Below are 13,190 nucleotides of genomic sequence, written 5' to 3' on the forward strand. Positions count from 1 at the left end.
CCGTGTACCGAATGTCATAACAATCGGTTTAGTAGATTTTGCGTGAAAGAGTAACAAAATACATACATACACACTTCCTCATAAACTTTCACATTTATAATATTAATAGGACTGGCGACTATTAATAGTTGTCATGAAGTAGTATTAATGTAAAAAAAAATTTATAACGATTTTCTAAATTATATGGTAAGCCCTTCTGGCATAATAGGGACCAACACTGTGGTCGTTCCGAAATGCACGTAGTTTGTAGCTTTGGTAAACATCATTTAATTTAGAATATGACGTGAAAAAGTGCCTGTGAAGGCCTAATTTCTGAATAAATGATTTGATTTTGATTTATTATATCATAATGCCTATATGTTCTTATATGCCTGAAATAAATGATATTTATTTATTTTATTTCTCAGCCAGAGTTGAAATCGCCTTATATTCTTTAAAATATGTGGTCGTCCAAATCAAAAGGGACCTTATGGCGGTTGGCACTTAGGTCTTTATTGACCCGTATGTGGCCGTTGTTCGAATACAAAACAACGGCAATAATGGCGTAAATGCCGGGCGCCATAAGTTCCCTTTTGATTTGGACGACCACATATAACGAAACTCACCCGAGAAGGACAAAGACGGCGAACTCCTGGGGGTCGAAGGGGAAGTCCTGCGGGAGGGTGGTGGGGAACAGGGGCTTCACGGTCGGCGTGGCGCCCGACCACACCGACAGCAGTCGGAACATCTGCGACGCAACAACATTATCTGTCTCACTCTGATTAACTTAGGTCCGGGTTAATTTTTCAGTGAAGCAGTTACTTTTTAATAAATAATTTAGTTAGGACAAATCACACAGATCGAGCTAACCCCCAAAGTAAGTCAGAGACTTGTGTTATGGGGTACTAACTCAACGATACTATATTTTATAACAAATACATGTGTTATTCCAATTTATATTCTACCCTTGTACCAAATTTCATAACGATTTGACGACATCGGTGGCCCTCTAGGTCCCGGGTTCGATCCCCGGTCGAGTCATGATAGAAAATGATCTTTTCCTGATTGGCCCGGGTCTTGGATGTTTATCTATATGTGTATTTGTTATAAAATATAGTATCGTTGAGTTAGTATCCCATAACACAAGTCTCGAAACTTACTTTGGGGCTAGATCAATCTGTGTGATTTGTCCTAATATATTTATTAATATATGTGTTATTCCAGTTTATATTCTACCCGTGTACCAAATTTCATAACGATCCGTCCAGTAGATATCGCGTGAAAGAGTAACAAACATACATACATCCACACAACCTTTCGCATTTATAACATTAGCAGGATTAAATAAATAACCATAATTACAGGAAAAAATGGTGGCGGAGGCGGTGGTGGTGTAATAGTTAAGACGCCTGCCTGTGGATCGAAAGGTCCCAGGTTCGAATCCTATTCGTGGCACATGAGTTTCTATACCAATCTGACTCATGTCTAATAGTTTTCATCGTCCACCACTTGCTTCCGGTGAAGGAAAACATCGTGAGGAAACCTGCACTGGTTGATTCTTATTAACTTGTGTGTGAAATGGAGAAGGCAATGGCAAACCACTCCATTAATAATGCCAAGAAAGTTGTTGTGTGTTTTTCATTCCACGTAACAAACACGACCCTAAGCCATGAGGAATACGACTATGAAGAAGACTAAATACTAATAAAAGTGATATTAAAATATCATTGTGTTCTTAATCCTTCAGCCAGACATATTAAGATATAGGAATTTCCACGATTCAATTCATGTTTTTTAATTAACAAAGATAAATTAATTAACGTTATCATTTTCAAAACAAATGAGATTACACAAATAAGGCCATCAAAACACTCACAATGGCGCTGCAACACGCCGCGAAGAATCCACGCCAGTAATTTCGGACGGCAAAATATGTTGTGGTTACCTCTATTGAGAATAGAACACCTGAAACGTAAAATTTATTGTAAGCCGACTTGGTATTACACGGATCTCACAATTTTTCACGGTAGAAAAACTGAGCTGTGAGACTTGGGTTTTTTACAGCATGTTTTTGATGGTATATCCGTGTTACAAGTTTGACAGCTAATTGTGTCTGTCTGTTTGGATGCGAAACCGATTTGGATGCGGTTTTATTATTTGATAGCTAATTTTTATGCGGTAGTTCTTAGATATGTCTGATCAAAATCGGTTCAGCCGTTCAAAAGTTGGTGGGGGGGTTTTTAATTTGTCTAACAAATAAACTTGTTTTAAAATAAGTTCTTTCATTCTGACAGACACCGCACAACCACTGATGAACACAGAAAGACGAAATTTGGGGAACTTATAAAGCAAATTTGAAGCAGTAAGAGAAGATTTTACGAAATTCCGACGCAGCAATAGCAAGAGATGATTTAAACCCTCAAGTGCGGCTACAAATAGTTTTAGCCGGCTAGATCCAGTTGCAGCCGGTTTCAGCTGGTTACATCCAGGAGTAGCCTGTTTTATGATCGGCTAAACCTTTGTGTATCTTACCTATTTTCGGCTATATCTAGTTTTATTTTTTTTTTATTTGTGAAAATAATCAAGGGAGAGTCAATTATAATTTTGTAGCATGTGGTTTTGTACCTTACATTATTACGACTCCAAATCCTCCCGTGGATGTCACACGAGGCGACTAAGGGGCAAATGCCTTAACAGCTGATAGGCAACTATAGCATCCTCAAAGAGGGTTGACGTCAGACAGGCAGCCGGTTGTGAAAGCATAGCCTAATCTTCAAAATTTAATGGTTCATTTTTTTTTTACACGAACCCTGGGTTTCGGGGCGTCACAGCTCCGAATGAAAAGGTAACACACGAGGATGAGAGTCAATCACAAATCCTACCTCCGACAGGCGCAGCGAAACACGAGGCCACCCCGACGGCGCAGGCCGCGGCCAACATTTCTGTGGTCCGTGATTCATTCTCGTAGATGCCTTGGAAACTCGTCACCAGCTTGGAGAGTAGGGCCGCCACCATCGACGCTATATGCACGGACGGACCCTGAAAAAAACGTATATTTATAACTCAAAACTGTATTATTATCAAATTCCTTCAATTTAGAATGATAGACATCACTTATTGACGTCAAAAATTTGCTTAAAACTAAGTCTACTGCCGATTTCCTAAGCGCAGGTGAAGAAGAAGCGGCGCAACACGCTTTTAGGCGCCGGCGCAACACGCAACATATTGTAGTTGGGTCTTATTAGTATAATCTATATCGAAGTGAATTATTTAAATGTTAAAATTAAATGTTTGAAAATGTGAAAATTTTAATATACGAAAAGTACTTAATCCACACTAATATTGTAAATGCTAAAGTCTGTCACGCTTTCATGGCAATCGCTGGGCCGATTTTCATGATATTTGGAATAGATAATAGTTAATGAGCTATGGTCAAACATGGGCCAACGCGGGAACTGCGAACTGCGAGCTTTGAGAAAATGGAATAATTATTGTTTTATTAGTTTTTTTTTAATGTGTCCCACTGTTGGGCAAAGATCACCCCTTCCTAATTCCAAAAAAATATGTTTGTAGTATGCTGTCACCCCCACAGGATATCAGCCAAGTTATCCTGCCATCTCTTTCGCGGTCTTCCCTTTGGGCACCCATAGGGTATTAAATAAATTTTAGTATCCATTTTACTAAAACATTAGAAGACGTGATGCCCTTGGTGTTGGAGGCGTCCATAGGCTGCGGTGACCGCTTTCCATCAGGTGGGCCGCATGCCTGTTTTCATACTTAGTAGTATAAAAAAAAAGAATTTTAGATTCTATCAACTAGAATTCTGTAGAGCCACATGTGAATATTAAACTCACCTCCTTCCCCAAAGGCAGGCCCGACCCAAGAGTGGCGGTGAGGCCGACCAGCTTGGATATCAGCGCGCGGAACGTCAAGTATTCCTTCAGGTGCACTCCTCGGAGGATAGTCTTCATCTCCGGGATTCCCGACCCTGAAATCAGAATAGGGTTGATCACTTTTTGTTTCGTTACCTATTCATTATTTATTAAATAACTGTGAAACAATCTAAACGCTCTGTGCTAAACGATACTTCACAATCCAGTCAAGTCATATATTCACAAAGAAAGCTATGTTGAACTAAGGTGTTCCACAAGGTTCTTTACTAGGCCCTTTATAGTTAAAGTTAAGTTTATAATATGCTGCAAATAGAAAGAGTGCACGGGCAGTGACAACCAGGCCATGTGTTGACTGATGATAGACTTTCTGATAATATATTATATTGTTAGATAAAATTAACAGCTGAATTAACCTGTGATAGGCCAGTTAACCCTATCCAATACTGTAAAACACAATTTTCAACGCCATCTGTTCGATATGTTGTATATATCTAGCTTGGTTATCAGATACTTTATCAGCAAGCAGTGAAACAGGCTTTCAGTCAGTCTTTTAAGATGTTTATACTACAGGTGTTCCTCAAGGATCTATACACGGACATTTAATTTTTTTCCTAAACTTACCTATACTCTGTGCAGCGACAATATGCACAAATCCAGCTGCAAATAGGATGAGGCACACCGGCAGTGACACCCACGCCACATATTGACTGAAGGTAGACGTGGCCAAGTCTGAATACATCCACATACGTGCTGAAATAGGAATTATATTCAACGTATTACAAAGTACACTCTTCACAGTCGTATTCCTCATGACTGAGGATCGTTGTCATTACATAGACTGAAACACACGTAACAACTTTCTTGGCTTTATTAATTAAATGGTTTACCATTGCCTTCTCCATTTCACACACAAGTTAATAATCAACCACCATGTTTTTCCTTCACCGGAAGCAAGTGGTGGTCGATGAAAACTACTACACATGAGTCAGATTGGTATACAAACTCATGTGGTACGAGTAGGATTCGAACCTGGGACCTTTCGATCCACAGGCGACGATCTTAACCATTACACCACCACCGCATCAATTTACACAAAAAAATAACAATATAATATACTAGCGATCTGTCCTGGTTTCGCTCGGGTTAAATCATAATAAATTATAGACATAAATTCTTCCTCAGGAATCACACTATCTATTAAAAAAACCGCATCAAAATCTGTGGCGTATTTTCAAAGATCTAATCATACATACTATGTAGTGAAGAAGAAAAACACATTTTCGAGGACATAGACTAATACAGAACTATTTTCGGTTTTTTTATAGTAATAAGTTTACTGGAAGAAATTTTTATAGTAATAAGTATTGCCTTCATACTGGGTTTCCTATTTGTTTTATATTTACACTGTTGTGTACACAAATCGCTTTCTGTCTATCCCTATGTATGCTCAGATCTTTAAAACTACGCAACGGATTTTTATGCGGATTAGAGTGATTCAAGAGGAAGGTTTTTTTGTACCCGTAAGAAGCCGGTGCGGGTCGATAGTTAACAAATACATACATACATACTTTTTCACGAAAATAAGAGGAAGATCATTTTAATACAAAGCTATTGAATGTATAGTTCGTGGTGTATCTACTCTAGACCGTATCTAGATCTGTTTTTTATTATTATTTATTGTCCACAAGAACTTTCTAACCAATTAACACCTGATAGCAAAAAACTCATTACCTCTTGCCGACCTCGGATTGCGTGTAACAAAAAATATAAACAGTTTGCGCAAAATACCAATAATAGAGTGCCACTGTATAATAAACTAATCGGCCAATAGTTCGCCAAACTCTGGCGGATTCAGCATACATTGCTGGTTTTTCATTGTGGTAAATAAAAGCACTCATACAAACTAAGCAATGTTCATTCATTCGCTGATCGGTCTGAGTTCGACGGTAGTGTGTCGCCGGTGTGAAATAAATTTTTTATGGGATAATTAAAAGTAGACAGATTTCATACTAATATATTAATGAATGCTCAATCTCCTCACATTTTCCACGCTACATTCTCGGCTGTAACGCCCCGAGGCCCGGGATCAGAGTAAAAAATAGACTTTAATAATTTGAAATATCGGCTGTGATTTTACATCTGGCTAATTGCCTAAAGTATTGACTTTAGAGAGAGAATTGTCTCTTTGGGAATGCTGTGACAACAACAGGAGGATGTGGAGTAATCCTATTTCGGGGCGGGAACCACGTGCCACATTAAAACTCTATAACTGATAGACAGCGATACAACTTGAATTATTTCATTATACTTCTTCCTTATACATCGGAAGGCTTGGTTACGTTTAAATTAAACTTCTATTTTAGCTTTTATTCACACGATATGGGAATAAGATACAGCAAGTGGACCGCTTACGTACGTGCTACGTGTGTATGTCGTGGTAGACTCTCTGGTCCGCTCGATTCTGATTCATTTTCTCATATATTTTGTTTGGTTAATCGTGTTTTGTATCTATATTATCTATCAGCATTCGATCACAATCATAACATGTTTTTGTATACTTTTAGACCACGTACTTTGTTATACTACTAGAAAATAAAATAAAAAACAATAATGGTAAAAACCTTACAGTGGTAGTTCGAAACGTTCTATACATAGTATTTCTCAAAAAGATACAAACTACTGGCATATCGGAACCTGTGAATAATATATGCGGGGGAGAAGTAGAAGGAAAATTCTATGTTACCATTTCGCTCCCGGACCAACAATATAAAAATAAAACGGTCAAGTGCGAGTTAGACTCGCGCATATCGATGCTGTTCCGTACAAATTTGTAAGCTTGTACTTAGCACACAACAGACAGCAACCACCACTCGCTCATCTTCTTATTACTCGGGTACTCGCGTAATTTGCGAGTGCCGAGAGTTGTATCCCATGACAATGCAGGATCGGCTTCCGACGAGAGAACCTCTCAACTCTAACTCACGCCATGAGTTTTTTCGTCGCGCACAATTTGATTCTCCCACTACGATTATATAAATATAAAATAAAGCTTACCATTATTACATACGGCAATTCCCCTGTCCATGGCGAAGTTGAGGCAAGCCATGATGATGCCCAGCAAAGCGAGGAACACCCAATCCTCCCCCAGACGGGCGAACGTGTGCCTCCACGCATATCCTGCAAGCAACTTTATATCATTGTTTATTTATTGAGATCGCAAGCCGTCACCGGCCTATGTTGTGATTTTCAAGACATATTTCATCATCATCAACAAAATTTAACAGCTAAGCTCTTGTCGGTGGAGTTACTTCTATGTTATCATATCATCTCATCATTGACGACCTCGGTGGTGCAGTGGTAAAGTGCTTGCCTCCGAACCGTGTGGTCCCGGGTTCGATCCCCGGTCGGGTCATGATGGAAAATGATATTTTTCTGATTGTCCCGGGTCTTGGATGTTTATCTATATATGTATTTGTTATAAAATATAGTACCGTTGAGTTAGTATTCCATAACACAAGTCTCGAACTTACTTTGGGGCTAACTTAATCTGTGTGATTTGTCCTTGAAAACAAAAAAAAAATCTCTCAGCCACAAAAAGTCATAGGCCTCTCCCAAAATTTCCAATGACCGATTAAAATCAGCTTGCATCTAGCGTCTTCCTACATCGACAGACGTTAAGTAAATAATAATAATAAAATTATAAACTGGCATTATTAACACTAGTGAAAAAGAATATATATATATATATATATATATATATATATATATATTCGTCGTCAATCAAATTGTTCTTCACCTGCGCTTTGGAAATCTACAGTAACTGATATATTGTTATCATTCTAAGTCGATTATAAACTGGCATTATTAACACTAGTGAAAAAGAATATATATATATATATTCGTCGTCAATCAAATTGTTCTTCTTCACCTGCGCTTTGGAAATCTACAGTAACTGATATATTGTTATCATTCTAAGTCGATTAAAGAATTTTGAAGTTGAACTCCATAAGGATATAACAACTACACGTTAAATTCAGTTTATATCTGTCCAGCGTCCGCAGAATAAATTGATATACATCGTATCCTTGGTCTTAAATTAAAATTCGACGATATCGAGGTCGGCCCCCCGGTGACGCACGTCTCAAATGATTTAGGACATGATATGGGGACACGGGGATAAGATAATGTTTCGAAATAGGTGCCATTATACTTTTGAAATTCAACACTTTTCTAATCTATTCTACTAGTATCTTCAGATTTCTTATAGCTCTCAATCTTCAAACACCACGCCTTAATTGGCTATTAAAGTCCTCCTAATTTTATCTCTTTCAGATCTGGCTACTAGCCGAAAACTTTTAAGAACATCCTCTACTAATCATCCTGCATTTGCTTGCCCTGTTTTTCTATCGTCCCTAAACTCACCGTATTCTTGATTCTGTACTTACTTAAAACTTTTAAAAGAACTTCAGCAAATGTCTATATTTCCCGGTAGCTTCTAGCTCCTTCTGACATTGTTCATTATCATATCATATTTAAACCACCTCTGGAATAGCTATTTACCAAAAAGTTTAAAGATCTACCGCAAAGGCCTCTTTGCCATCAGCAAATTGATCACGATAGCTTGTAACTCTGACTGCCATTGTTTCTGTCGCTTCTTGCTAAACCAGTATTAACCAGTATTATTGCAGTATTCTCGCTTTTTCCCTAATTACTCACCTTGAAAAACTTCCCTTAGGCCTGTGATTTCCATTCAATCGAAACTTCCATCGAAAACTTACGTAATATTTTTTGATTCTTGACTTACCTAAAACTTTGAAGAATTTTCCCCTAGGCCTATGTTTTCCGGTAGCTTCTAGCTCCTTTTGCCGTTGTTTATCGTCTTTCCGCCGCTTCTTGCGAAGTCTGCGCAGTCTTCTCGCTTCTTCTCTGGCTGCTTCGCTGAGGTCGCGTTGGTAGCGACCATACATCTGTGGAAGACAGGAGAAATGGTCAATTTCTGGGCACTAATAATTGCTTTTTTGTGCTTTGGGCTTAGATTGTGTAAGGATACAGGCCTATCTTGTGTTCATCATCTGCATCATTAGCCATTTTAATGGATGGATAAGGAGCTCATCGTGCGAGCCCAATGCGGTATAGTGGGCACTTTGATTTGTACTTTATTTCAGAAATGCCTTGTTCTATAAAAATTATGGTTCTAAACACAACAGAGAAGTTTTCGGTTTTAGAACAATATGTCTATATTGTATGTCTTGTTTCAGAAGTAACAATATAAAGAAAGGAAGATATGATTCCTAGAATAAGAAAGTTAGATTTCCTTGACCTGGCACATAACTTAGCAATTCAAATAGAGCTGATTGAATTGTAAAGAGTATACATTTCGCCTGCAGGGACCTCAACGATACTGAGAATAAAGCTTACATCAATGCAGACGACCTTCCGAAGTGGAGACGAAAAAGTAGGAAAGCGGAATCGGGGCTCCGACGTTAATGACTACGGAAGAAACCGGGAAAACGCTTACATAAGAGAGAGAGAAAGGTAAACCGCACAGTATAGACAGTGAAAAAGCAAAATGGCGACCGGAAGTACTAGGCAACAGGAAATACCAATACGTGTTCCACACGGTAGCATAATTCACAAAATTACTTCCAATTTTATATGAGGCACGTGACCAACAACGTTGTTTTTAGGGTTCCATAGGGTAAAAAGGAATCCTGTTGATGTGTCTCCGCTTTTCGTCTCTCTATATTTAAAACCATAGACAAGATACCTCTATTCTTTTTTCTTATTCTTCTTGTTTCTTATGAAATCCCATTTTGAATGGTGTCGACGCACAATGTATTTGTTCTGCCTGTTATACCTTCATTCATTCCTTCTACAACTGTCTGTTTCACGTAATACCTTCATTATTTTATTCTTTCAAGACTTTTAATTTTCATTTATTTTACTACCGACCCGTCCTTTCTTCGCTCGGGTAAAACCATAACAATTTATACAACTCACTCTATATATTAAACATGTATCAAAATCCGTCTTATAGATTTAAAGATCTATGCATACATAGGGACTGACATCAGGACGCGACTTTGCGATAGTGATTTCTGAAAGCTGATACGATTCTTAATTATTGGAAATTCTCTCCCATTGGAGTTGTACCAGTTTTCGAGTAAAATATATAAATTACTAGTTGCTTCCTACAGCCGCTACAGATCTGGCGGGTACGTCTGTCCTTCAAACTTTCACTTCTTATTTTTGTCTCCAGAGGTAAAGATTAAAATAAAACAATAGTGCAGGTTACCAATTTTTTTGCATAGACAAATCTACGTATCACAACACACCTTCCCTTTTTAACAATATCCTCAGCATCCATAGATTGCCCATAGACAACAGCTAATGAGCAAACTCGTGACTGCAGCTTTGTTTACAGTAGCTATCGGATAAACAATAGCTTGTTTTCGAAAAGATAATACAGTGTGTGTATATTTGTACTCCAAATACGCTTAAACTGACCTTGATTAGGAGATTAAGGAGATAATTCTAGACCTGGCTATAATGATACATAAGATAATACTGCCCTAAAAAGTGTGCTAGGCAAAAGTCGATCTCATCTTCGCGTGTTCTTTGTTACTTTCGAAGCTGTGACGCCGCAAAGCCTGGGGTAATTTGCTTAAAAAATACACCTTTGAAGATTCGACCATAATTTTACATCTGTCTGCCTGATGTCAATACTTCTTACGAATGCTTGTGATGTGTATCAGTTACCAAGGGTGTGTCGCTTAGTAAAATATCGACGAGGAGATATACAATTGTCCTATTCTAAGGTGGAATTACAGGCCACATAATCAAGGACAATATGCGAGAGATTATTACTTGCAGGTAACAAAAACGGGGCTTCATATCATATGGAATCAAAGCGTATAGATGCATCTTATCATAAAGATACATTTTTTTACGTAAAATCATGTGACTGTGTAATTTATGTTGAGGTCGACAAAACTTCAACGTCTCCAAAAGGATCCTTTTATTGCAATGTGATTGCCAAATACGGCTGTCCGACATCTGGACCTCGAAGCCCAGGATTTATCAACTCGACTTTAGTTTTAGGGTTCCTTGCCTTAAAAAGCAGATGGTGATTTAGTGGTTAAGACCAACTCTAATTAAATCTATTTAGTTTATAATAGTAAAAATATTCATTTGCATAACAGGCAACGGTTCGTCTTGGCACAAAATGTCCTTTTCTCATAATGCCCTTTTCTCAATATGTCCTTTTAATAAAAAAAACTGTTTTAATCAGTTGCTTATCTATATTATCATCAAAAACACACAAGGACTATTTGAGAAAAGGATATTTTAAGAAAAGGATGTTATAAGAAAAGGACATTTTGAGAAAAGGACATTTTAAGAAAAGGATGTTATGAGAAAAGGACATTTTGAGAAAAGGACATTTTGAGGAAGGACATTCTGAGAAAGGACATTTCGAGAAAAGGACATTTTGCGCCTAGACGCAACGGCTCTAGGTAGTTTAAATACTTGTAACACAGGAACCCAGGAAATGGTGAAAGCCTAGTCGGTTATGGGTACATGTTATGGGAGTTTCTTACGCTTACCTTATTATATATAATATTTTTTTAAGTAACAGCACATCAAGCCCTACCCCGCATAAGCCTCTATGGCGCGGTAATAGGTGCGAGATGACAATGAATTTGAATAGGTTGACGTGCTGTTGACAGTACAATTTGATTTTTTTATTTTTATTATTAAGTTTTGTAAATATCCATGTAAATATCATTCGTGAGACAACGTGACCGTTTTTTTAGCATCTACTGTATACAGCAAATAAAACATTTATCTACCTTGAAATCGCTATTTGGTGTTGGGATTAAGCAGTATTGTGAAGAAAAGGCAACTGCTCGTCAAGTTGTAACGCCACGCATTATGACCTCTTTAGTCATATCGCGTGCGCGCCGGCATGATTTTTATTTCTTTCATTCTAAATTCAAAATTTTAAATTATTGTTCCACTTGATATTTTGAAATCACAATTTGACTCATTCATTACCATAACGATATCGGCACGTACCACACGTACGCTGTAATAATAATAAAAAATATATATATAATAAAATATATTAAATTATTTATAGACCCTTGAAGGGTCTGTATTTTACTTATTAATTATACTATTATACAACTGTCTGCCTTTCCTATTTCTACTCCAACCCTACCTGAGATTACCCTACCACCTAACAATGGCGCCCGACTCAAAAGGCATAAAAGGCAGTCATAAAGGAAGAAAACCGTGAGTAACCGGAGTACTATTTCGACCAACAATTCAACAGTTCAACAGTTTTCTATCAACAACCGTCAGCCGTCTACGTGTCTCCGTCCTTCTTCCGTTTTAGATTTATTTAAAAAAAAAAAGCAAATTGTATTTTTTTTTTATTACCTTATTAGTGTAAGTGTGTGTACCTCCTCCCTGTACTTCTTAACACATCACATTCCTTTTACACACCTTCTACAGACAAAAGACAGATTCGCTAACTTGGATTGGTTGAAAAATCAACCGTCGTTCGCGTAAAATCCAGTTGCCGAATCAGACACTCGCCTTTTTTTTTCTAATTCCGTATTCTTGCCGATCATTGTTCACTATTATTATTTTTATCCTCAAAATTCCAAAACTAAACACTGCACGGCTCTATGCGGCGATAATAGAGGCGAATTTGCAATGAAATTGGATATGTGCGATGTGCAGTATTCAGTAGTTTATTGCAGTGGATGTTATTTTTTTGGTTTCTTCAGCTCACTTTAGATAAAGAACCACGTAATTGTATCGAGTTTTTTCATGTCATGATCATCGTAATCATCAGCCACACTATGCAGACAGAACATTTTAACGGCTGATAATTGTGTAGCCGCACAAATCTATACTATTATTATAAAGAGGTGAGCGTTTGTGAGTTTGTATGTTCGAGGTTGGTAATCTTCGGACTAATTTTAAAAAATTCTTTCACCATTAGAAAGGTACATTATCCATGATTGCTATAGGCTATATTTTATCTCAACGAAACGACGAACGAGGCACCGGGCACATCTAGTGGTAAACAAGAAAAACCTGAATTTTCTTCTTATATTCCACCAGCTGCGTCCCGGGCTGAGCTTTGCTCCGCTATGTGTTATTCCAGGTTATATTCTACCCGTGTACCAAATTTCATAACAATCAGTCCAGTAGATTTTGTGTGAAAGTGTAACAAACATACATAGGTACACAAACTTTCGCATTTATAATATTAGTAGGTGCGGCTTGTGTGCGGCTCCACCCACT

General features: G+C 37.8%; 1 protein-coding gene across 3 annotated transcripts in view; it reads right to left on the minus strand.

The window, feature by feature from the left end:
* ClC-a (Chloride channel-a) overlaps window positions 1-13,190 on the minus strand; it is a 65,956-nt gene that overhangs the window by 19,969 nt on the left and 32,797 nt on the right. For all 3 annotated transcript variants that reach the window (XM_053763339.2, XM_053763340.1, XM_053763338.1), the window contains 7 exons: window positions 8,677-8,839; window positions 6,927-7,049; window positions 4,494-4,622; window positions 3,834-3,967; window positions 2,862-3,018; window positions 1,856-1,944; window positions 606-727 (listed from right to left, as the gene is read on the minus strand). In XM_053763339.2, the coding sequence (XP_053619314.1) occupies window positions 606-727; window positions 1,856-1,944; window positions 2,862-3,018; window positions 3,834-3,967; window positions 4,494-4,622; window positions 6,927-7,049; window positions 8,677-8,839 (917 nt within the window). The remainder of the gene's footprint in view (window positions 1-605; window positions 728-1,855; window positions 1,945-2,861; window positions 3,019-3,833; window positions 3,968-4,493; window positions 4,623-6,926; window positions 7,050-8,676; window positions 8,840-13,190) is intronic.

This window comes from Plodia interpunctella, chromosome 23, assembly GCF_027563975.2.
Source record: "Plodia interpunctella isolate USDA-ARS_2022_Savannah chromosome 23, ilPloInte3.2, whole genome shotgun sequence".
Taxonomy (NCBI): Eukaryota; Metazoa; Arthropoda; class Insecta; order Lepidoptera; family Pyralidae; genus Plodia; species Plodia interpunctella.